Raw genomic sequence first — 24903 nt, 5'->3', positions numbered from 1 at the left:
AATGGGAGTTGTGCCTGTTGTTTGTCTGCATGTGTCTTGTGATTGCTTGCCCCCTGCCCTAAGTAGCTGGGACTCCAGTATGTGAACTTAATAGTAACTGAGTAACGTATTTGTTTTTTGCCCTGTTTATTTAAGGTACGATTTTATAAATCGATTTTAAAACACATGTACCTTTTTAGTTAATGCATCTAGTCAACAAGTTGAATAAGACGTTTCCTAGTAAGTATTAACTCAGTTATGAATCAAAATGTGCTTACTATTGCCTTTAAGAAACTTTGCTTTGTACATAAAATGCCAGGTGATGATTCACTGATGACTAAGCCATCCTGATGGATTAACAACATTCAAAGACGATTGTGCTCAGCAAAAAATCATCTTTTCAGTGGCGCGTAATTACTTTATTTATCTTCTCCTTTGTGTGGCTCCTGCGGGTTCTCTCGCCTCTCCGGCTTTGTGCTTTCATTCTCCTTTTATCCCTCATCGCTCCCTAACACTGGCTTGTTACTCACCGCTGCACCTGCTGCCTCTCGAAGTGTGTTGCTGTCAGACCTGCGCTGTGAGCGCCTGCTGATAAGCGCTACTATCATCAGATTGTTGTTGATGTGCGTGTGCGTGTGTGTGTGAGTGCGCGTGCGTGCGTGTGTGTGTGTGCGCGCGCATGCGTGTGTCTCAAAAGGGTCGTCATAGCTGAATGCAGCAAGTATGAAGGGAGGAAATTCTCAATATGAGAGGGAGCTGTGGGAGGTCGATGCTACTGATGTGTGATTGTGGGAAAGGCAGATTATGAATAAGTGTCTGTGTGTGTCACTTAATTTTTGCTTCCTCATCTCTATCATGTTCTCATCCATGTCAATGACCACTTGCTAAATGATGCAGGGACTCTCTCCGTCACTCTGCTTGGCTTCAATAGTCCTTGAATAAATTGTTTTTCAACCGCGTTGAATGTGGCTGTGCATAACATATCACAGTCCTTTTTGTAATATATATGCATGGAAAACACGATAAGCAAAACAACAAATATGATAAATATTCAATTTTCTTGTCACACAAACAAGAACTCTTGGGAACATCTTGGATTCTCTCAGCCCCAGACATGCCAGCTATGCATGTCCTCACCAGCAGTGATTGTCCATTCAAGATGTCCGTGTCCATCTGTGCACAGGGCTACACAGATGAACCAGTGTCCAAGGTTCTGTGTCATGTGGAGGACGGGTCAGTGGTGCAGCTGGACAGATGGAACCTCCTGGTGGAGAAAAGTGGCGGCCAGCCAGAGGAGGGCACTCAGAAGGTCGGTCCAGTTCAGCGCTGACGGGCCGAACAACAGTCACATTTATGGTCTGGGAGTTAGACGAAATACATTTCATAAACTACTGTGAGGAATTGTTATTATCAGGTAAATGAAATACATTCATTAGAATGTGTGCAGTTATGCAAGTTATCTCATTGGTTATTAATATAATCATTTTTTTTATCTTACCAGAACTAATTAAAAATACCTGTATGGCCTTGAAAGTAGCTGACTTAGAAATAAAGTGCTTTTTGGTAAGATTTATCATATTATTCTTTAGAAAAAGAATGGAGACAAGAAACTTCTTCTAAAGAAGCTAATTATCATTTTGGTGATGTGTCAATGAATTAATGAGGCCTTTTTTCATTTGTGATTAAAACTTATTCCATTTATTTATGTGTTTAGTCGAGTTTTTTTCCCTACATTTATCTCTGTTCGGTACGTATATATATATATATATATATATATATATATATATATATATATATATATATATATATATATATATATATATATATATATATATATATATATATATATATATATATATATATATATATATACACAGAGATATGTATGTAAAGTAATTCACTCATCAGCATTTATTCATATTTAGATATTATATATTAAAGGGGAAATAATTGATTCAAATAATGCAGATTAATTGCATGTCATACCCTAAACAGTCATTGTGGAGCAAACTAAAAGGAGATTTAAGTTTAATACCTTCAGGATAGAAGCACAAAAAGTGTTAATACAGCTAAGAGTTGGCTCACAATTATGTGTACGGATTCAACTTAAATTTGATCATTCTGGTTTCAAGTATTGATCACTATTAACTTTATTCACCACAAATATTTATGTATATCCAGTTGTTTGGTGATTTTTAGTGTCTTCTATTAGTCTATTTGTTATTCCTTTGACATTTTATGACTTTTTTAATCTCCTCATACCTTTGTTCATTTACACCTATTTCACCTGAGTCTGGTCTCGAATATTCCAGAGATGAAATGCAACCTGTGAAACCGTCACCTTCAAGTATCTTTTGCTGACCCCGACTCATGTTATGCAAAGCTACTTGGGTATATCGGTAACATCTCTATACTTCCCGGGGTCCTCAGCTGCCTCTGAATGTGTTCAACAACTACTTCAGCCTGGGCTTCGACGCTCATGTGACCCTGGAGTTCCACGAATCCAGAGGTGAGTCGCTCTTATTTCACTGTGACTCCTCAGTTCGTCCTCCACTTTCGTCAGAGTGTTATCCAGAGCTAAATAAAAGATGAGAAGGATCCTCCAATGTTTGTTCAAGCATGCATGAAGTTTGGCACGACCATTTTTGCAATGCACTCTCCCTTTATTCTCCTCCCTCTCTCTCTCTCTCTCTGTGCAGAGGCCAACCCTGAGAAGTTTAATAGTCGCTTCCGAAACAAGATGTTCTATGCAGGGGTGAGCTTTGCACTCGAGCGCACACAACAGAAACTCACTTTTTGACATCTTTTTAGACTCAAACAGGAAATCCAAACAAAAGCATTTCTTTCAAATAAAATCAAGTTATCACACTTTCTTAAGAATATCGTAAAGAGGAGCCAAATGACATACTAGTGAACATAGTTTAACAGTGTGTCTGTGCGTGTGTGTGCTTGTATACAGGCTGCTTTCTCAGATTTCCTCCAGAGAAGCTCGAGGGATTTGTCCAAGCATGTCCAAGTGGTGGTGAGTGGAAACACACGCGTTCTTTCTCTCTCCTAGTGTGTATCGTCTTCCTTGTCGACATGTCTGGGCAGCAGGTCGACGGGGTGATTAAGAAAGCCTCTTTCAGCTGCTCTTGTGTCGACCTTCGTCCGGTGGTGACGGTCCCTGCGACACTGATCCTCCACAGTCAGTTTCTCACTCGTGAGCGCTGGACTATCGTAGAAAAAACATCAAATCAAGTAGTTCAAGACTTTTTCCCACCTTGTCGATCTCCCAATGACATTGTTCACTTTTCCAAAACACACTACTCCCCTGTCTTCTGCTATGGCTGCTAAGGTGTCTGCCGAAATGATGGCACTAGCTCTCGCCTGCAAGCTGTTGCTGATGCTGCCTCTCTCTCTCTGTTTGTCAGTGTGATGGTACAGATCTAACCCCCAAGATCCAGGAGCTGAAATTCCAGTGCATCGTGTTTCTAAACATTCCCAGGTACATGAGCAGCACTTCACTGTGCGCCCTCGGTTCATAAAATAAAGCTGCGCACACTCAGGGGCGTCAGTTGGGACAATGAACATCAAATTAAAAGGAAGCATTAAGGAAAACATTAGCTGCTTCCTATTGCACCAAAAAGAATTGCAGCAAGAATTTCAGACTGACGTGTGTTTAAACGAAGCCGGTTGTCGTATTCCTCTTTTCGCGCTGACATGGTGCTCGTGTCCAGGTACTGTGCTGGCACCATGCCATGGGGAAATACGGGTGACCACCGGGACTTTGAGCCGCAACGCCACGACGACGGCTGCATTGAAGTTATCGGCTTCACGATGGCGTCTCTGGTGAGAAAAACTATTGGTACCTTTTTGTTAGCCTGTTCTGATTTCTGGTTCATTTAATCCTACAGGCGGCGCTGCAGGTTGGAGGTCACGGGGAGAGACTGCACCAGTGCAGGGAGGTGGTTCTCACGACATTCAAGACCATGCCAGTTCAGGTTAGCTAACTTCAACACAAAAACAGATTTGACATCCATCATTTCATTGCTAACTAAGGCCTGCCGCTTCCTCCGGTGTAACTGTATTTTCTCAAATTGTCCATCATGAAAAATATGTATAACAAACATTTTTTGTTTAGTTCAATTTGAAATGATACATTTTGTCTCAATAACTTGTGACAATTATGGTTTAGCTAAAGGAGCATATGATACCTTAAATAATCAACTTCATTCAGTGTTTTAGCAGCATATTAACCAGTAATTCATCTTTATGGAGTACTTTTTGTTTGGCCGGACTATGGATGCCCCTCTCTAAACCGTGACAGTAGCTTCAGTTTGGGATTTACAGAGGAGTTCAATCTCCAGGAGTTATATTTTGAGGAGAAACTCATGTGCTAGGTTAGCTTCTCTTGTCTTTTTAAAAGCAAACAAAAAAAATATTCCTAATGATACTCATTGCTAAGTAGTTTCACTGTGATCAATATTATTTTCAATGACATGCTGTTTTTGCAGTATGTTAACAGTTTGCTGATGTGTTAGCCTTTGAGTTGTTAGCTTGCTTGCTGGCATGAAGGTGTATTAAGTGAGAAAAACGTTGGCTGTCTTACAGCAGTCAGTTCAGCCATCGTTTAAAGGGGTCTGGTTGGAAAGATTGCTCGATGCTTTAATAGCGTTAAATATATCACAAACATTCCATTTCCATTAGTTCACGCTCACACTCAACATAGGGTATTTGTCACACATGAAAAGAACGTCCACGGAGTGACACTGCAATATATATGGAGCGGAATGTACTGCAACAAAGCCCTCTACGAGCTGGCTCTTTGAGGTACAGTAAATTATGTTAAGGAGCCGGTTTATTTCTCCTCCCCCTCTTTTTGTTTTTGTTTAAATCACATAATTGGTCGAGATGTGCATCTACACCGAGCAGAGGGAAGAGTGACTGATGCATGCTGTAGAGATCTCAGACTATGGTGGGTCATCGTGGACACGTCTCATGGACTCATGAACTTTTATTGATCAGTTTGAGAATGGATGAATATTTCTTGCTTCAGTGTTGCTTCAAGTTCTTTAATATCCAGACTTCAATGTGAAGCTAGAGTGGTGTCAGTTTACCTCATTCAGTATATGTAAAGATGGACCAAAACTTTCAATATATTCAATATGAATTTCCTAGTTATTGATTTAAACACATATTTAGCGAATGTATTCTGAACAGAGATAATTGCAAGGCTTTCCCCCTCCTATTTTTTAGAACTATTTTCATACATGTTACTCTACACAATGTCACTTATGCAAGATTCGATTCGATTATATTAGATTAGATCTAATCTATGATCATTTCCCTAATAGTGTTCATTAACCTTTATAAACCATTGTAACTTGGGTATTGCACACTGTTCACGCTGCTCGTCCTACTTCTACGCGTCCCGTCACCATCCTGCCAATCTCACTATATGAGCTGAGATCTAAACTTGAGAGCCCTGATTTAATTGGATAAATTGTAATGCATGGAAGGTATGAATGCATGAAAAGTGCAAGGACATGGAAGGTATACTCACAGGTAGAAGTCTGTTTTTGATATGATGCTTCAGTTACGTAACATTTTTCTTCGTTTAATAGTCTTATTATTATTCATTTTATTGTTACACTGGCGTCAAGTAATGTCGAGTATAAAATGTATAAAATTGTATACAATTTTTAATAGGTTTGAATTTCTTTCTATTCATAAAATCCTCTGACCTATATGCTACTATTTATTACCGTAGCACCCTTCACTGTGGCACAGTTGAGATGCAACAATAGTGGCTGTTGAGCGTATTGTTTTTTAAATCTGGCCCAATTAGCATAACTAGCCCTGCTAATAACTCCCCATGGTGATGTCATCTCTGTAACAAGTTCAAACAGTAGGACAGCTTTGTGCTGTGATGTGTTAATAATTGAAGCTGCCTTCTCCTCCACGTGTCACACAGGTGGATGGCGAGCCGTGTCGACTGGCACCGTCCACCCTCCGCATCTCTCTGCGCAACCAGGCCAACATGGTCCAGAAGAGCAAGAGACGCACTTCAGTACCCCTGCTCAACGAGTGAGTCACACACTTAGACACACACGCACTCACAAACACGCACGCACGCACGACACGGGAACCTGGCCAGCTCTGTTGTAAAAGCCCGACTTGATGTGAGTGAGTCATACAACCTGTTCAGTGGGAGCTGACATCCACTCCTCTCTGTGTCCCACATCCCTTTTTGTTTTGCCAAACCACAATCAAAGCAGCCATATGTCCACTCCAATCATCAAAATAAGAGCCTGCAGTGTCTCCAATGACACGCTGACATTCAATACTGAGCAGACAACCTTTTATCGTGCATCACGTGAGGAACTGATCCCAGCCAGAGCGTCAGTGTGTGTCCTTACTTTCCAGGTAGAATATAAGAATGAAGTCGGTCTAGCATCCCTCCGTCTCTGTAGCACTAATGTTCTTCAGGTCTTCATGTCTGACTGTATTTCAGCACTGAAACGCTTCACTAGAGAAGTATAAGCTGCTGTCAGCTCTGTGTTCTGCTGCTGTACTGTGCTCTCACTGTCTGTCTATTTACCTCTGGGCTTCTCTGCTCCTGTCGCTCATCTCTCCATCTGCCTCCCCTCATCCTCTCCTCCTAATACCATCTCTTTGATTATTTATGGTTTCTGTTTGTTTACTTCTTCACCCGCTCCTATAATTTTCACCTCCTAACGCCCTCTTAATCCTCCGTCTTCATTTTCGTTTAATTTATTATTCCCTTATTTTTCATCCTCTTCTCTCCTCCTTCCAACCACATACTCCCCTCTCTTCTGTGTGTGTGTCTGTGTGTTTGTGTGCGGCCGTAGTATTCAGAAGGTGTGTGCAGCTGATCTGCGCCGCCTCTCTGCTCCCCCTGACTCCTTCTCTGTGTAAGTACCTTAACCCTGTGTCAGCGGTCACTGCCGGTATGTGTGTGTGTGTGTGTGGACTTGTGAATGTTTGTGCTGACTTTTTGCTTCATTCTAGTCAAATAAGAATGTTCCTCATAATTCTCAAAAACAGTACTGAAAAAGACCTGAGTCTGTGGAGGATGTTTTATAATCTGCAAGACTTTTTTTGTACGTATCAGATATAATAATTTTCTTAAACCTAAAATGAAATTTAAAAAACAAGCATGTCAATACAATTAAAATGAGTCAACATCTGAGTTAGATGTATATCACAAATGCTAATACACTAGAATGAGAAATATGCTAATGCTACAACCTGTTTAGTAGGGGTATGACAAGATATCGTGCTACAGGATTAAATTCCGACAACATTTATCCGTAAGATAAAACCTGTCTCCTTTAAACAAGCCAATCCGCGCGTTATCTAGACATCATACTTGTGACCTGTGGGGGGGCAGTAATGCTGAGAGGAAAGGTGATGTTAGAGTAGCTGCCAAGTCTGTGTGTTGTGAGCGATTTGCTTACGTATGTTCTCTTCCCTTTGGTGGCTTCCAAGCACAGGAGTGTGAAGGCAGCAACAGGGATACGTGCGGACCAAATACCTGAAATCTCAAAAAACGATGGGTTTCACCACCACGTAACAAAGCGAAACAAGACAAATGAATCAGCTAGAAATCGCCTGACACATTTGTTGACTAAATCGTTCATTGTTTCATGTCAACTGTTGGACATGCATAATGCAATTATAAATGTCCATTTTTTAACATGTAGTTTTGTACTAACTCCTGAAGCAGACTATCAGAAATTTTGTTTATCAAAAGTAATTGGTGCATCTTGTTTTTGTTTCTCAACATAACTAGATTAAATCAAATCCTCGTCCTGTCTTGTTCTCATGAGATATGCGGTCCTTGTTATACCCCTAAATCAACACGTGCAAGTATAATGTTCATTTTGACAACTATGTTGTTCACAATGTTCACAATTATCAGCCATTTTAAAGCCTCGTAGCAAGAATGAAGTCGGCAGCACATGGAGAATGCTTTGATAAGACGTCTGTTGGATTAGTCATTGTGCAAGTGTGGTAATGCGTGTGCATGTTTGGATATGTAGATGTGAGTGTGTGTGTGTGTGTGTGTGTGTGTGTGAGCATGTCAGCATGTGCAGCGCTCCCACTGCCCATTGTGCTTCTGCCATGTCATGTTGGGATGTTTCCTGCTAATGTGTCTGTGACCTCGCCCCTCAGTGTCCACCGCTCGCTGGAAAGAGGACCTTCTCCATTGTTTGGCTTTCTTTTGAGCACATTATTTTTCATTTAGTCAAGTGTCATACTGGAGGCTGATAGTCACATGATATTTCACACGAAAAGACCTGGATGACAACATGCACCATGCGTTTGTTAACTATCAGTATGTGTGCGGGTGTTTGTGTGTGTTGTGCAACAGCTCAGCATGGTCACTGTTGATGTCCTTCTGTGTACATATATGCACACGCATGTTCCTTTCAGTCCTCACGCAGTGCCGGAACGACTCCGTCTGCGGGTGAACCGCATCTGCCTGCAGGAGTACGACCGGCTTCAGTACGACAAGGAGCGGCTGAGGGATATCTGTAAGTGTGGCTGTGTTTGCCACTGGCTGTGCGATGGCTGTTAAAACTTGAATGTGTTCCAGCCATCCCAGTCGGGATCGTGGTGGTGAGAGGAGACTGTGACCTGGAGACGTGTCGACTGTATATCGACAGATTGCAAGAGGTAAGTCTTCCTCACTGTCGTCACTGCGTTGAGTCCCAGTGCACGAGTGTTGGATGGTCAGCGAGCTGCTGTTCGGTCACTAATGCTTTGCCTGCTCTATAACCTTGACACTTGTCTGCTTGATAGGATTTACACCAGGCGACATCTACTGGCCACAGAGTGCACTACCAGGTACACGACACTGCCCAACATATAGACAGTGTTTTTGAAATTTACCACTGACATTATTAGTTCCTTAATTTATGCTGTGCATACACATTTACCAGGCTACAAAAAAACAAGCATTTAATTGAGAAACAAAGTCTTTTGTTATCATGAATTATAATTATCCGGTAAAATGCAGATTAAATGCAGGTGTTGAAGTATGTATATACATTACACTTTCACATAACATCAAAAGTAACATCAAATATCTATCAATAAAATGAAATCATTAAGATATATAATGCTGTTACATTTCAGATCTGAAACACAGATTCTTATAATCATTTAAATTATTCTATCCAATTATTTTAAAAAGAAATCCATTAAACCCATGTTGATGTTTTTTTTTAGTAATAAATAAAATATAGTAGTATTTAAAATGCAAGATAACGTATAGAAATCATATTAGTTTGTACATTACTCATGCTTTATATACAAATATAACTAATTGTCTGTGATATTGTTTATTCTTTAAAAGCTAATGAAACAAATGAATCAGAAGATGCTAACTAACACATTATGGCTGATGTTTGTTGAATGTAACGTAAACGTTTTAGAATTGTAAGACAAAAACACATTTCGCTTGTTTTTAATGAACTAAGGGAAAGCAAAACAAAAGTTGTCTGCGATGACTTGCTCCAAAGTCTTGTGCTTTGACTCTCACAGCTAATGAATGTGAATGTGTGACTTCATTTTGACACTGAAATCTGAGCCACTCTGTCTTTGTCCTGTTGTGTGTTATTTCATGCCGGGCTGCACGGTTCTCTCTCTCTTGTGCTTCATTCTTCCAACTTTTTGACATCTTTGGAGATGGAACTTTTTTGCAAATTTTTATTTGGACAAATTAAACTCATAAACTCCTGATGCAACTTCATGATAGAGGGGTGACTGAACATGCACGGCATCCCAGTAGTTGGGACTGTGTACCTACAAACAGGTGTTTGTTCCCAAACTGGGAAAATTAAGAACAAGATTTTGTTTTGTTTACATTTATTATTTTTATTGTTTTTTCAAATTCTCCTGTTAAATAGCTAACTTGATCTCACCAGTGGTCCTCTGACCTGAAACCACACAACTGCTTCATGATAGATTCTACGTTTGAGTCATCTAGAATGAACATGTTTCATTTTCATTCACTACAATCTAGTCGAAAATGTGATTTTTGTTTTTTGTGCAGGACGAGAGCCGAGGTCTCCCCAGAACCAGTTCAGCGAGCAGACTTTCCCCGAACTGGAGCTTCTTAGATTGTGAGTGTTGCATTTCCTTGACAGGAGATAAAATACTGTTTTGGTAGATTTCTTTCATGATAAAAAGCGGGAATGCTGAGTCACCTGACCTGAATGACGGGCTAACGCCCTCTTGGCTTGATATGATCTCTTTTGATTCAAGTTTATGACTGAAACAGCATTTAGTCCTGTGGCTATAATTGTAATAGCTCCCCACTTTCACGGATCCACACGTGGCCCTGGAGGTGGAGACCGTATCACACATCTGATCTCTGAGGACATAGTTGACTAAAGAATGAGAACTAAACTGTCCGTAGTTGACATGCTGGTTTCTGTGTGCGTCTGCAGCCACGTCAGCTGATCGATTCTACCGCATCGACAAAGCTCAGGTACCTTTGATAATCAGTCGAATAAAAAGGGATTCATTTTGTACTCCAATAACTGTGTGTGATTTCAGGAGCATCTTCACTTTGTGACGGAAATCTGTCAAGAAGAGGTGTTTATCTTGGACCACGAGGCACCTGTGGTGAGCCAAGCGACGTCGGCTGGGATGCCGGATGTTGTGGTTGAACCGGCTGCTGGGTACGTCACTTGATAAACCTGAAGGATAAGGAATTACATTTGTATAAAACTAGTTCCTTCTTGTCTCTTGTGTAACTGCCTAAACGTCACTTTATTCATTTTGCATTCATTAGGACACCCCTGACGCCTGAGGAGCAAGGTATGTACGTCAGATGGCACACACACTCATCAGCAAAGGACATCTAATCTAATTATTACCCGCGTCTGTGTGTGTTTCTTTACAGCTCTGCTGGCGGCGGCGACGTCAGGAGATCTCTCCATGGTGAGGCTCTCTGTGACTTCATGTCCCCTCATTGTTTCCTTAATTCGACCAGTGTCACATTAAAATGACTGACTCTGTAAATGGATTAGAAAGACTCAAAGGTCATTTCCTGTCATTGGAATGTCAATGTAGATCCAATATTACCTTCATGAGTGTCTGTCCTCCCGTCAGCTGTCGGGGTGCGTCCATCGAGGGGTCAGCCTGCTGGCCAGGGACTCCAGCGGGTGTTCTGCTTTGCACAAAGCTGCCAAGAATGGACACACTGAGCTGGTCAGCTACATCCTGCAGCAGGGTGAGTTACTGACAGCACAGATGCTGTTTTCATTTTTCTTTTCTTTAGTTAACATTTTATTACTCAAAAAACGTTGAAACTTACATTTGCAGGTCATAGGAGTTATTATTATTATTGTTGTCATTATTATTATTATTATTATGTTTGTATGCTGCTGTAACAACCATTGTGGGAAGAATACAGACAATCTATTGTTATTATTATTATTATTACTATTACTGCCTGTTTGTCATCAAAATTGACAAGTATTTAAATGACATTTTTAGCAAGCGTTAGTTATGTGACCAGGAACTGATGATATTTAGGAACAAGCTGCTGCCTGTGTGGTGCTATCCAGTTCGGTACGCTACTGCCACCTACTGTCCAGTTGAGCGCATTGCTTGTGCCTGAGATTTTTAAAGCTCTTGCATTGATAAAACCAATATAGCTCAATCACAGGGGGTAAAAGTGTGTGGTTTTCTACTTTCATTCTCATTAGTTGTTAATCATTGGTTGATGTTTTCTGTTTGTTTTTATATTCAGGTTCCAAAGTGCTTCTGGATCTGGCCGACAGAGAGAAGTACGTTCTGTCTCATCAACACTTGTCTGTTACGGTGACTGTTGTTTGTTTGCTGACCCTCCTGCCACGTTTCCAGATTTCCTTCCACACCTCTAATCTGTCTATTTACTTGTGTAACAACGCAGTTTGGGAGAAAATGCACATAACAGACTTGATAGCAGACTTCACAATTGTAGTTATTTTGAAGTTGCATTTGGCTGCCAAGATTATCATTCTTTTCAACTGTAAATCCGTGCTCTAACCCAGTGAAGTTACTGGTCTGCTCTGTTTGACTTTGTCCAGTCAGTGTAGTGAACTGCTAACTGAGATTCAGGTGATGCAGAGGGCTTGGAATTTTAATTATGAACTGTAAAGGTACCAATAAACAAGTATCAAATGTTGACTTGGACGAAAACCAACACTGAAGTGTGCTCTTGTGTGTGTGCAGAGGAGACACAGCTCTACACAAAGCTGCCGGCGAGAAGAACCACGCCGTGTGCCGACTGTTGGTGGAGGCCGGAGCGTCATTAGAGAAAACCAACTTCCAGGTAAACAAGTTCACACACTCAATCACAGGGTGAGTCCTACAAAGTCATAAATATTTTTGATTTACTTTGACGTGTGGAACTCGCAGACACCATTGTGATGTCTCTTGCAAGCCTTTCTGTACGCCCAAGTAAATATAATAAGCACTTCTGTCGCTGTTGTCAAATGCGCACTAATCACCAGACAAAAGGTGAAATGGCATTTTTGTGGCTTCCAAACCAAACGTCCCGCAACAGGTGGCCCGAAGCAATGTGCTTTTTCTTTCTTCTATGTTGGCTAGCAGGGATTTCTTATCTGCACGCGCGTGGCATCAGCAGCAGGAAGTTGGTAACACGCAGTGATGTTTGTTCACCACCAGGGGAAGACAGCAGCTGACCAAGCAGAGGGAGACTCTGAACTGGCAACTTTCCTGAGCAACCAGCAGCCGCCTGTGAAGCAAGAAGACCTGGAGACTGCTGTCTGAGGCCACACACACACAGACACGTGCTGGACTCTACACAGGAAGCGTCTGCAGCGTCTCATGGGACCAACAGTCAGACGAACTGGAGCTTCGGCTCAAAACAAAAGTATTTTATTGTTAACTATTTATTTGTATTTATTTATTCAGATTCTATTTATTCTGTCGAGGGGACAAGTGCACTTTGGCCAGTTCACTTGTCGCTCGGGAGGTTACCTGATTTAAAAATACGTGCCAAAGACACTGGTGGAGTGTCAACAGTGGTCCAAACTTTCAGTTCTGATCCTGAGATTTGCCCAAATTCAGCAACTCTGCTTTGCTTTTGTACCAAACTGTCAACCGTCAGCTTCTTAACAGCCAGTTAAACAACACGTCAACAGCCAATACCCAAATTTACAAACAAAGAAAATCTTGTTTCACATTTTAGTGTGCAGCTAAGATACACTATATTTCTCTCATCTAAGAGTCGCATTGGTGCAACATAGGGTTGGCTGTAAATTCCAAGGGAAGGTAACAGAAATAAAACCTTTCTTTCTAGTCATGATACAAAACATTTCCCTTTTGAAATATTATGCTGCCTAGTTTCAGCTGCTGAAACTAAAAACAATCGGGGTCATTTTTCATCTTCCCTTTTCATTGTTTTTCATTGCAAAAAAACATCAATTATTGAATTATAGAACATTACTTTTGTCAACTCTTTTTTGAAATTATTTTTGTGATAAATTATTTTAATTGAAAATACATTTGCTCAGATTTTTGTAATGCAATTTAATACATGTAAATTGAAGCCAAGTAACCTGGCTCAATTTGTACAGAGACAATTTAAACATATACAAAATCTATGTTTATCTTTGTATTTCCAAAAGTACTTTCCAGTGCAAGATAGTCATTGCTTTAATTATTTGGTGATGAAATTGTAGCTTTTGCTTTTCTGCATTACAAATATACATGACGACAATTATCAGAGTATTTTAAATGAAAATCATTGAGATGGAAAACACGTATCTAATGTGTCAATTTCATTTTAAAACGAGAATTTTTTTTCTCCCAAATAATATAAAATTAATAAATCTGTATTGGCTTCCATTAATGTATGGATTAATTTGAGCAGAAACAGAATACTCTGCTATTGCGACTCAGTATTCAGTGTTAATGTCCAAAGTGTGTGAATCTGAACATATCATATCAGGGTGTTTTGCTATTTCTATTAAACTTCAACTGCCATCACAAAGTTAACCTTGCTGTGTGTGTGCATGCATGTGTGAGTTTCAAATCCATATCATGTCTCAGAGGAAACGTTTCAAAAAGACTCTGAAGAACAGCTTTGATCCGGACCATCTTATGTTGCGAGTGTGTGTGCGTGAGGGAGAGGGAGAGAGAGAGAGATATCTGAGCCATATTCGCTGCAATATGAACAGATGACATCCTTTCCCATTTGCATTACATTAATGTTTATCTAGTCGACCATTTTGGCACAGAGGGTATGGAATGTCCCACTTTGACTTCAGTGCTGGTTGAGTTCATGGTTGTTTCATTTAGTGCATGAATATCAGGAAAGTGATTCGCACGTAGATCGAGTCGGCATTGTAAGACAGCTGCAGCCATTTTAGACGCCCTGTCTTTTTCCTGCCATGGACGTGTGGGTTTAATAAAGAGTGAGGCTTTGTGTGACAAGCGTTAATATCACGACAATAATGCATGAATGATGACTCATTGTATTTCCATTATTTTCTTTATTTTGGAATGAATTAAAACCACAACAAAGACATAAAAAGTAATACATTTTGTCACACATTTAATTTATGAACAAACTCAGCAGAGAAACGCGCAGGCTGACAAAAACGTGCTCATTTGAATTCTCGGCTCTTATTTGTCAGTTCAGCAGTGCAATGCTGTTAAATGCAGTCAGTAACAATGCGTTCAGGTGTTCCGCTTCACACTTTTCTCTTTCTTTTTTTGGGGTCTTTTCATTGGTCTTTTCATTACACATTTACAACTATTTTTTGAAAATCTAACCTCTGACTGAAACCAGCTAGTGTTTCCAGTATACACCCTACGGCAGATGATTTTTTTTCTGACCTTGTTTTTTCCCCAAACCTTTGTGACTTATTGGTGAGCTGACATGTGATGTGGGTGAAGTCAGAGCTCAGAAATGAAACCTGCCTGCAGAAGTTGTGGCAGATGATGAAAGTTCTTTTTTAAATGAATAAGTGAAGGAAAATGTATCTCTTAAAGTTAATTATATCTAACTGAGAATATTTCTATATATAAAACCACATGATTTCATCTCAACCTTCTCAGCTATTTGATTAAGACACTTTTTTTTAATGGACTTTTTTTTAAAAAGAGCTTTTTTCCATTTTTGCGTGTCTCTGAAGCATCACAGTTTTGTTCTGCTATGTATCACAGGGGACCTTGAGCATCCTGAATTTGAATAAAATCTGTGCTTTCTGTTTTAAAATTCAAATATGAGGCTTGATGAACAACTTGAATTGGTTTGTAAAAATGATCAACAATAGCTGACAAAAACTCAGAAGATTATCAGTCAAGATAATGTTGCATCTGACTGATTGGGAGAAGCTAGTTGCTCTATGTTTCTGAGCCGAGATATCCATTTATTCTGCTCTGTCATTGATAGTCCAAAGTCGATTTGAAGAAATGGCTTTCCTCTTTAAAGCTTTAAACAAGCGCAGGGCGTCTAAGATGGCTGCCAGTGTGTACGGCGTGTGTACATGAAACTCAAGTGTCCACAGATTTTGTTGCAATGACACTCTTCTTATCACTTCTGCTGAGTCTTTGTGTCTCTCAGTGCATGACCTACTCTGACCTCCTCTGGATTGAAAACTTATGACAGCATAAAAATGGCATTAATGATATGATTGTTGTTGTTCTAACTTCTGATTTACGCAGCGGTTTCCCTCCAAGTTGCTTTTGTTTTGTATTTTGTTTAGCCGATGAAGACACCGGGACTACTTGAAGTTTGCCGTTTTATTTGCTTTGTTTGTTTAAAGAAGATGTGACGATGTAGTTTGGCCTCTGACTTCATTTCTCTCCCTCCTGTTGCACATGTTCAGTTGTCACAAGAGCAAGAGCAAAAGACAAACAAAAAACAACAAACAAAGAAAAAAATAGTTCCCAAAAAAGTTAAATTATAAAACCTCTTTACTTGGGCTGCTGACCCTGACACCTGACCTTGGGTGAGTGGAATCAGAATCTGAATCAAATTTATTGCCATGGTCAGTGGGGATCCCACCCACTAGGAAAGTGAAAGTGGAATAAAGTGCTGACAAAAAAATAAATAATAAAATAAAATAAACAACAAAGGCTGTTCACGAATTCAACAGTGTGATGGCCGAGGGGAAGAAGCTGTTCCTGTGACGGGAGGTTCTGGTCTGGATGGACCGTAGCCTCCTGCCAGAGGGAAGAGGAACAAACCGTCCATGACCAGGGTGAGAAGGGTCGGCTCTGATCCGACCTGCACGTCTCTGGGTCCTGGAGACATACAGGTCCTGAAGAGGTGGCAGGCTGCAACCGATCACCTTCTCAGCAGAACGGACCATGCGCTGCAGTTTGCTCTTGTATTGTCTTGAGGGAGTGGGGGAAAAGCAAACAACCAAGGGCTGAATAACTACGGTGGTTACACAAAAAGGTTCAAAATCCTCAACATGTTGGATTGTTTCTGCTGGTGTAGAAGAAAGTTGTGTGCTAGGAAAATACCTAGACTTCCCCACGTTAGCCAAGAGATTTGCATGTCTCACCTTGACACAGAGTTATTAACAGGCGAGTCACCTCTTTGCTTTTCCACTCGTCCCTCTCCATATCCCAGAGTGACTCAGGAAACTTGACTGACGGTGAGTATCACTCGCAACTCTTGTGTGTTCGTCGTGCCCTAGCGCTCACTGAACCATGCCGGGGCTATGGCTCAGAGGTGGACCGACCTGGTGCTGCCAAGTGTGACCTCAGTGACCTCTACTTGCAGTGGGTGGAGGAGCGACAAGACTCATATGGTCAGGAGCGGTTTAAGTGCCAATAAATCAATATATATTTTATTAAAGGTGCTAGTACATTAACATGAACATCAAATGATGGGTGACAAACTTCAACAAGGCACAGAGATAAGGAAAAAATATAAGGGCACGTGCTGTCTGCTTATCTTGCTTCAAAGTCTCTGCAGCAAAGGAGTGTGACGCAAACACCTACGCTTCTGTCTCAATGATAAAAGCACATATGCAGAAACAGATTCTGCGAAAAGTTCAGCGTCTTCAGCCATCTCAATATTTGTCACGGAAATGGAGCAGCATCATCTCCGAGCTGAGAAAAAAAACTCGAGACATAGCTGAGTTTTTTTTTTTTTTTGTTGTAGTGTCTGGAGCAGTGCTGTAGTTTTGCCCGCTGTTTCAGGGGACCCCTTCATCTAAAGGGTTGAGGCTCTAACCTGCTTGGCCTACGTTGTTACAACGTTCCTGCTCAGGATAGTCTTAAGTTTTTTTTGTTTATTACATTTATTTATTTATTTATTAGAAAATTATGTGTAAGCATTTTCTTCATGTTTGTCTGAGCATTGAATGTTTTTAAGTCCACTTCATGGAAGTGTAACATTTGACCTCTTCTCTTTGACTATGGACTAAGTTCTAGAAAGTTCCAGTGAATCGTGTGTCATGTTAGTTCTGAGCAGCGGATGGCGGTTTGGAGAAATCGCCCCTGAATAGCATGCTGAGAAGCGTCGCCACCCTCTTGCAGAATCCGCTGCCTGGAATCACTTACTTGACGTATGAAGTTTCTGGAGGAAGAGGGGAAATGTCTTCCACCTCTATTGCCTCTGTCTCTGCACTGGAACCTGGCAGTGCGATCAAACAGTCGTCTCAGTCTGCATAAAATACAAATAGATTAGATCAGATGGTATTTATTATTCTCACAGTGGGGACATTTGTTCATTATTTCAGAAATTGTTTCTCAAAACAGAACTGTGACCTAAAAGGTTCCGCTCATGTGACCTGTTCAGTGTAGGATCGTGTTGGTGATGTGTGGTTTAGTCAAAGATGAAGCACCGTTTCCACCTCAGGTCAGCTGAGGTTCAGTTGTTTCCTGAAGCCTGACGTGTTGCAAACAAACTTGAGTGTGCAACTAAACAACGCGTTTCAGGCCGCGCCACTCAATACAGGCTTTCATGTAATGAAAAACCAACGCCTGATATCACCACTTCAGCGCTGGCCGAACAAGTCCCCGACATTCCAGACCACAAAATCCCCTTCCATCTGGATTTCCTGGGGAAACCACAAGCACATGAAAGAAACAACGCCTAGTTGTGTCATTCCAATGTTTCGTGAGCATTGTGAAAGGTGGTGGGTTAAAGCTTTGCCTCCTGGCTCAGCTCTTTTACGTACAACAGGGTTTGAAGTCAAATTTACCAGCGACGAATTCAGTTGAAAAAAGAAAGAAAGAAAAGAAATGCAGCAACACCAGACGGGGAGGGGGAGAGGCTCTTGAGGAGTCACCCAGGGTGACTCAGCAACAACTTCCTTGTGATCATGTACTCATTAATGATAGCACGATGACTGCGTGTGATTGACTCCTCTCACTCTCAAGTTGTTGTTTTTTTTATCTTCAGTTGCATTTAAACAACATTACATTAATTTCTTGTGCTCATGGGTTCAAAGGGTTGCGTCCTCTCGCAGTGACTTCAGTTCAGGCATGAGGCGGGCCACACCTGAGCAGGCCGCCGGCCTCAGGAAGGGTACACAGCCATCAACACCCCTTCATGCGCACACGCATGGATGGCTTACAAATGGCATGAATGTCGATGTAACTTGATATGTACAGAAATAAATGACTAAATTTGTCAACAAACAAGACTTCAAGTTCCCTGCTGACTGTTTTCGATAAAAACAAAACCATGTGATTTCGCTGCAGCTGACAGCAGCTCAGCAGTACTTGAGGACAGAAATAGAAAGTGAAACTAGCTTGACCAAGACATGTCATGACAAGAACCCTGAATCAAATGGGATTATAATTGTACTTGGAGGTATAATGGAGAAAACATTGTAATAAATTCACTTAAATGTGTCCTGGGAATTACTTCATTTTTGGTCTGTTATGTATCAATAACGCTGACTGTGAGTGACCAGTATTTGAATAATACTTAAAAAAAAATGAACTTCACCTTTGAAGAGTTGTGAAATTTAAATATCAACCTTGATAAACCGCCTAGAACTATTGGTATAAACAACAATTAGCATGAGATGTTCAAAAGAAACCAGTGATGAAAGAATGTTCATGAAGGATTTACAAATCCAACTATTTTAGATGATTTGCCTCTGGCAGCTCTGGAAGCAGCACACACATGTCCTATAATGTGCTTCACTCTGACTTTGTTTCACTTCCTCCGGTTATTCAACATTGACCTTCAAATGTTTCACACCTGACCAATTTTTGACGAGCATAATAACAGACAGCAGAGTCTCACCTGTCTCATACTGTGGATCTCTGCACTTACTGCCTCACTTTAACAAGAGAAGGAGCTGGAGGAAGTTTTAAGAAGAAGCCAATGGCCGGCAAAAAAGTAACAGTGACTTGAAGTGGTCAAACTGACTTTCAAGGTGTTGAAATAGTTCAATGCTAGGAAAAAGAAGTGGGCTGACTGAATGTGACTGATGAACATGGCAGCATCTCTCAATGCGCATGTGACAAAACACAACATCAAGCAGTCTAGTCTGGAGTCTGGTGCAACACATACATGTTGTACATGTACATGATGTTGTTTACAGGCTCAGACTGACCGGGCCACTCGCTGCATGCTGACTCACTCGACGCCAGGGTGACAGGATACACACCCAGGTGTCACTGGGATTTTCTCCCAAATAATAACCTTGATAGGAAGAGTTTCCCTGTCGACAGATGACTACTCAGATTTTGCCTGCCTCATGTGATGTGACTCATATGGTCTCAGTTTTTCAAACCTTGCTCTGAAGTAGATTACTTACAACAATTTGATGATCTGTTCAACGTTTACATTTTGGAACTGTCATGACTTTTTCATTTGTAAAACATGATCCTTCCTTGAATTGGGAAAATTCAGTTGTCACTCCTCCTGACGCGCAGGTGCAACGTGATGACGTCATGATGTATCATAAATAAGTGAATGAAAGCGGAAGTTCAGCAAGTTTTGACGGCGCGACGCCCAGCGGTCACTCTTCGAGAGCTAACGGACTGTAAGTACACTTTGCTCCTCATGTTTAAATAGTAATAGAATTATTGGGATTTGTTACGTTTAACTGAGACCTCGTGTTATTGTAAACAAAAAAGGTTGAGCTCCCGTCAGACTTACTATTTGACTTTTCCCACTGAAAAAAAAACACTTTTACGCACTCTTCTCGTGAGACATCGCCAAGTTGTTTGACGGAGTCTTTGTCGTGTGGACATCGCGGCGAGAATCGGAACATGGCTCGACACGTCGAGCGTCAAAAAAAGTCAATCATTAACGACCGGCCGGTACAATGAAGCTGACATTGTGACTCAGCACATCAATCAAATGGATGAATGTTTTGCAGTTGCCCGAAATGGCGAACGGACACGTTGAAATCCACGACCCGTTCTCCGACAGCGGTCGCCCAGTGAGCCGGAGCAGTAACGAGGCCACCTCAGAGAAGAGCAGGATGGAGGACACCATGGAGTTTCGAGTGCTCATGGCTTACACTCAGAGGAGGCGGCCATCCAACTTGAACAACAATGGGAGCGCAGACTGTCCCTCTGCTCACGCTGGTGTACTTGACTCTGCAAATCAAACAGTTAAGCCAAAGAAGAAGAAGAAGAAGAAGAAGGTCTTGAGCAAAATTTTTCAGTGCGTCAAGCCTCCAAAAGAAGATCCCCCAGAGGACGGTGAGGTGAGACCTGCGGGTGAGACGAATGGGGACAAGCCTCTCAGCTTCAGGTCTGCTCACAGTGTCGGTAAGAACAGCACTCAGACAGGTACATGTCCTTTATTTTGGAGACAGAGCCAGTCGACGTAAACACTGGCCCCTCTACTGTAGCCAGTAGCCAGAGAGGATAGTCCTAAGTGTAAATGAGTCTTGACAGTGTTCTGAAAAAGGGACCCTTTATGTGGTAAAATGCTTAATATGTGGCTTAAATTCAAATTTAGCCTTTAATTCCAATGATGAGAGAAAACTTCAGTGTTTGAATGTTTGTTTTTTTGCACCTTTTTAACGCCAATTTGTCACACTCCAACACCACTTGTGTTGCTACATGGAGTCCAGCGTGTTCTTGTTTCCATGGTCTGAAAAGACTTGCTGAGCTCCTGAATCACTAACTTTTCTGCTGTTGTCCATCAGGCGGACTGAAGGGTGGAAGTGAGGAAGAGGATCTAGAAGAGGTGGTCAGCCAGCTCATCAAGATGGCAGATAAAATCCCCTTCTCCCCCCCTGAGGTGGAGGAAGACAGTCCAGAAGGTGATTCACTCTGTGTACTAGTGAAAGTGAACCGCTGCTTTTGATCCCATCATGACTGATGTAAGAGCCCTTTTCTCATGCTTGGGATTTTTAAAAATAGAGTCCATTGATAACTAAACCAGATTTGTCAGTTCCGTGGCCACCATGTTTACGAGATACCACTCCCTCAGACTTCTTTCTGTGGTGTCAGGTGTAGGACGCTGTGTCTCAAACAGAGATACGGGACATGACTGACTAGAAGCAAAACCTTTCTGATGCCATTGCCCCCATTGATGAGGCTTTGCTACAGCCGACAAGAAACGAACATATTGTATTTGTGTTTATCGCTTCACTTCACTTTCACTTCACTTCTCGATACATTTTAAAAGAGGAATTGACTTTTCACATCTCAGGTGGTCTTCATACATCCTACAAGGTTAATATTGTGCATCCACTTCTAGGAAGTGTAGTGAGACCTTTGACTCTGTCGTTTTCTGTAGCAGAAAATGAAACAGGTTAGAGGTGAAAGTGCTTGAAATGCACAACTGAGTGGAGAATTGGTGGTTATTTGTGCCTTTTCTTGTGTTTTTCTGAGCAGAGGACGCCAGTATAGGGAAGCTGATTGGCCTCCTGCTCAGAGATCAGGGGGACAAACTGAACGAGAGTGTGAGCAACTCAAATTAATAATGGCAAATGTCTGATTTTAAGTCAGAATTATTCATCCACCAAGGTGGACAAAATCATGTTCAGCTCTGATTTATGAAGTTCAAGTTCGGTTTGGTCTCCAGGTGGAGCTAAGAAAGGCCCTGCAGTCCGCAGGAGCTTATATGAGCTACACGTTCTTTGAGAAACTGATGCAGACCCTGCTGAGGAAGATGGGCCTGAGGAGCCAAGACCCTGATGCCTCCCAAAAGACCCAGATTGCAGTCACATGTGAGGTGAGAACGCCTCATATTGTCTGCATACAAGTGGCTCCTCTGCACTCTACACCCTTTAAGTGACAAATTCTCATTTCTGTAAACCAATACATCAGATCAGATCTTAAGGCATTTGCAACTTCTGCCCCGATTGCAATGTTGTTGTTTCCTTTATTCACTACCAGAGGTCTATCACGTCAACGTGAGGTGTCCACATGCATTAGAAGTCAGAGATTCATCAGTTTAAGGAAATAATTCAGTTTCCTGGGTCATCATGGCGTGTATACATAGCCAGCATGTCCCATCTCTGGTGGAGAACCTAATCATCCCTCTGTAAGGGTCTAGGTTGTGAATACACGACAGCCTCTGAGAATGTTTTCATTTTCTGCAGGTCACCAGCCGACTGTCGGCTGCTGATACCCTTCCTATGAACAGACTGCTGGGATATGGCGCCACCTACCTAAAGACACATTCCTCTCCCTGGGCCCAGCATCATGGAGGATACGTAAGTTACACACACACACACACACACACACACACACACACACACACACACACACTCGGTCAATCAGTCCAGGTGATTGAAAGATGTCTGTGTTGCAGGAAGAAGCACTCAACAGTGACGACGAGGATGAAGTCCACTGATCACATGATCTTATGTAGCACATTGTTGGTAATTCTGCTGTTTACACTTCTTCTACCAGCAGCTTGATTCTGGGAAGATGTGGAATAGATTGATCAGTTTGCATGAGTTCTCCTTCCTGGCTTTGACAGTTAAATGCACAGTGATAATGTACTCAGTTCACCAGCTGTTTAGGGCACCTTTCTATGGAAATGGAGACATGTAAAATAATATTATTCTGCTAATAAAACGGTTTATTTTTTCAGAGAGAGAGAGTGTGTGTGTGTGTCGTGAGATAAAGACATCTTTATGTTTGTAGAGAAAATCCATAACTCACAAGGCTGCGCGGAGGTTGACGTCGAACATGAGCCGGCAGCGCCCCCGTGTGTCCCTAACACGGCAGCAACACTAAACGATACGTCGAACAACTTGCGGTCCCTGAAGCAATGAAAAATACCATGACCAATTTGTTTAGCCATCAAAAATCCAATATACATTATTTTTTTGGTGTGAAATTTCTTCTCACAAACGAGTGCCTATATATTCGCTTAGCGTTCCCCCATGATATTGTAGGTTTAACCATTACTTCCTAATTTCTAAGACGTTTTAATACTGAAAATTAACGTTAAAATCGCTTTACGTATTTAAATATCGACTGAGCGTTTAATCGTGCGGCTCTCACGTGAGTCCTGGTCAGGCTTTAGGTTTGAACATTAGTTTGCCGTCGAAAAAGATTATTTTAAACTTCCAATGATTTCAACTCAAATCAACAACTCAAATCCGTTTTGACTTAGAAAAAATATATTCGCAGTATAATCCTAGAAAACTGTCATCGTTTCCACTTCAAAAGTGACATTTCTGTGACTGCGCGGACGCAGATAATATAACTAGATAATCCAACGTGTCGCGCAGAAGAACAACAGTGGACTAGTTGACTTGTTTACGTCGACTTTTTTTTCCCCGAATTGATTTTCAAATGTGTCGTTTTCACACGGGACTTGGCGCCGCCGTCACAGCAATGAGAGCCAACCCGTTCCCCGGCTCCTCTCTGACCGCCTTAACCTGCTTTCCCACCACAAACACGCTTGGGTCGATCACGACTGACAACAATGACGCTCCACTTCCACGACAACACGCCTCTTGACCGCGGCTGGTCGTGAAATAATCTGAGTCATGTTTAACGCCGCGCACCACGGTCGGAAGTACGTCCTCTCCGGCGACTCCCCGTTAGCCGTTCAGCCGCTCCACGTCAGTGCGCTCTCGCCCAGCGACCTGGCGGCCGAGACGTCGCCTCCTGCGGGAGCTAAGATGCGGATCACGAAAGGCAACAAGGGCGCGGTGGTGGTGAAAGCAGTGCGGCGGCATCCGTCTCCACAGAGCCTGGAAGCGGCGTGGGGCGGGAAAGGGCACCCGGAGGTGAAGTCCCCGGAGGGCTCCCCGGTCTCACGGCGGTCGGAGGCGGCAGTGGAGGGCGGAGTAGAAGCAGGTGGGCCGCACCGGAGTCGGAAGAGGGGATTCAAGCCCCCTGATGTCAGGACCATCTTCACCCCTGAGGAGCGGGACCCCAGGGTGAAAGAGGAGTCGGGTGAGGGCCACAGCTTCGGGCCTGGAGGGGAGGGCACCTGGTGTGATGTCTGCTGCACCTACATCTTCCAGTATGGACTCACCTGCGCAGGTGAGTGAGCGTCATCCACTTCAGAAAGGTACTGAAAACACAGCAGTTGTGCCTCAATTTCTTTAACAAGAAACCATTATTACAGGCTGACTTTTAGTTATTCAGATTTATTATTTACAAAAGTGGTCAGTGATACTCCAGAACTATTTTCTGGAACACTAGCTGAGGTCATGTACACACCAGTATCAGAGTGAACATACAGTACTTACACGATCAAATGTGTAATGTCCACTCTCTGAGCAGTATTTTTAATCATATACACAGCTATCCCTTATTAATATTATTCGCTCAAGGCATTAAAGTGTTATATAATGATCAAGTTCGTGAGAAGCACATGGTGGTGTGTTGTCCATGACAGATGGGTGGGGTCACTGAAGCAGCAGGAATGTCGTCGGTATGTCAGCAAACAGGTTCAAATGTAAATGGAAACAAATGACTTCCACTTGTGTCCACTCACGTGTCACTGAGAGTCACTGGCTCCTACTCGTCTCGGCA

At 42.0% G+C, this 24903-nt stretch overlaps 3 protein-coding genes across 8 annotated transcripts in view; all 3 read left to right on the top strand.

Moving 5' to 3' along the window:
* The window catches only part of dgki (diacylglycerol kinase, iota), a 54766-nt gene extending 38085 nt beyond the window's left edge, over window positions 1-16681 (top strand). Inside the window, exons 14-34 of one of the 5 annotated variants that reach the window (XM_053861519.1) lie at window positions 1163-1288; window positions 2410-2488; window positions 2679-2734; window positions 2939-3001; window positions 3393-3466; window positions 3699-3810; window positions 3876-3962; window positions 5936-6048; window positions 6834-6896; window positions 8422-8522; window positions 8585-8664; window positions 8791-8835; window positions 10046-10115; window positions 10443-10483; window positions 10552-10676; window positions 10790-10815; window positions 10901-10938; window positions 11110-11230; window positions 11753-11789; window positions 12217-12316; window positions 12673-16681. In XM_053861519.1, coding sequence (XP_053717494.1) covers window positions 1163-1288; window positions 2410-2488; window positions 2679-2734; window positions 2939-3001; window positions 3393-3466; window positions 3699-3810; window positions 3876-3962; window positions 5936-6048; window positions 6834-6896; window positions 8422-8522; window positions 8585-8664; window positions 8791-8835; window positions 10046-10115; window positions 10443-10483; window positions 10552-10676; window positions 10790-10815; window positions 10901-10938; window positions 11110-11230; window positions 11753-11789; window positions 12217-12316; window positions 12673-12777 — 1662 coding nt within the window. In that variant the 3' untranslated portion in view covers window positions 12778-16681. The remainder of the gene's footprint in view (window positions 1-1162; window positions 1289-2409; window positions 2489-2678; window positions 2735-2938; window positions 3002-3392; window positions 3467-3698; window positions 3811-3875; window positions 3963-5935; window positions 6049-6833; window positions 6897-8421; window positions 8523-8584; window positions 8665-8790; window positions 8836-10045; window positions 10116-10442; window positions 10484-10551; window positions 10677-10789; window positions 10816-10900; window positions 10939-11109; window positions 11231-11752; window positions 11790-12216; window positions 12317-12672) is intronic. The other 4 variants (XM_053861517.1, XM_053861518.1, XM_053861520.1 and 1 more) reach the window with 4 other exon arrangements.
* A 3176-nt stretch (window positions 16682-19857) lies between these two features.
* LOC128757738 (apoptosis facilitator Bcl-2-like protein 14) lies at window positions 19858-22997 on the top strand. 2 transcript variants are annotated; one of them, XM_053863244.1, is made up of 7 exons: window positions 19858-19979; window positions 20319-20736; window positions 21099-21215; window positions 21793-21860; window positions 21983-22132; window positions 22503-22616; window positions 22715-22997. In XM_053863244.1, the coding sequence occupies exons 2-7, from the start codon at window positions 20328-20330 to the stop codon at window positions 22754-22756; spliced, it is 900 nt and encodes a 299-aa protein (XP_053719219.1). In that variant the 5' UTR covers window positions 19858-19979; window positions 20319-20327; the 3' UTR covers window positions 22757-22997. The 2 variants fall into 2 exon arrangements, with proteins under 2 accessions (XP_053719219.1, XP_053719220.1); XM_053863245.1 differs by having other exon boundaries at window positions 19859-19979; window positions 20319-20715.
* An 828-nt stretch (window positions 22998-23825) lies between these two features.
* rassf3 (Ras association domain family member 3) overlaps window positions 23826-24903 on the top strand; it is a 40298-nt gene continuing 39220 nt past the window's right edge. Inside the window, exon 1 of the mRNA XM_053862182.1 lies at window positions 23826-24408. Within this exon, the coding sequence (XP_053718157.1) occupies window positions 23907-24408 (502 nt within the window). The 5' untranslated portion in view covers window positions 23826-23906. The remainder of the gene's footprint in view (window positions 24409-24903) is intronic.

The sequence above is a fragment of the Synchiropus splendidus genome, chromosome 4, assembly GCF_027744825.2.
Source record: "Synchiropus splendidus isolate RoL2022-P1 chromosome 4, RoL_Sspl_1.0, whole genome shotgun sequence".
NCBI classification, from domain to species: Eukaryota; Metazoa; Chordata; class Actinopteri; order Syngnathiformes; family Callionymidae; genus Synchiropus; species Synchiropus splendidus.
The sequence above is the reverse complement of the archived record's forward strand: the minus strand, read 5'-3'. Positions and strand labels throughout refer to the sequence as shown.

What these genes read in the sequence shown, in the direction of transcription:
- LOC128757738 (XM_053863244.1), top strand. Translation starts at nt 20,328, where the DNA reads ATGGCGAACGGACACGTTGAAATCCACGACCCGTTCTCCGACAGCGGT. An exon ending in GGAGGAAGACAGTCCAGAAG is followed by an intron (nt 21,216 to 21,792) that starts GTGATTCACTCT and finishes TTTTCTGAGCAG; the next exon opens with AGGACGCCAGTATAGGGAAG. An exon ending in AGATTGCAGTCACATGTGAG is followed by an intron (nt 22,133 to 22,502) that starts GTGAGAACGCCT and finishes CATTTTCTGCAG; the next exon opens with GTCACCAGCCGACTGTCGGC.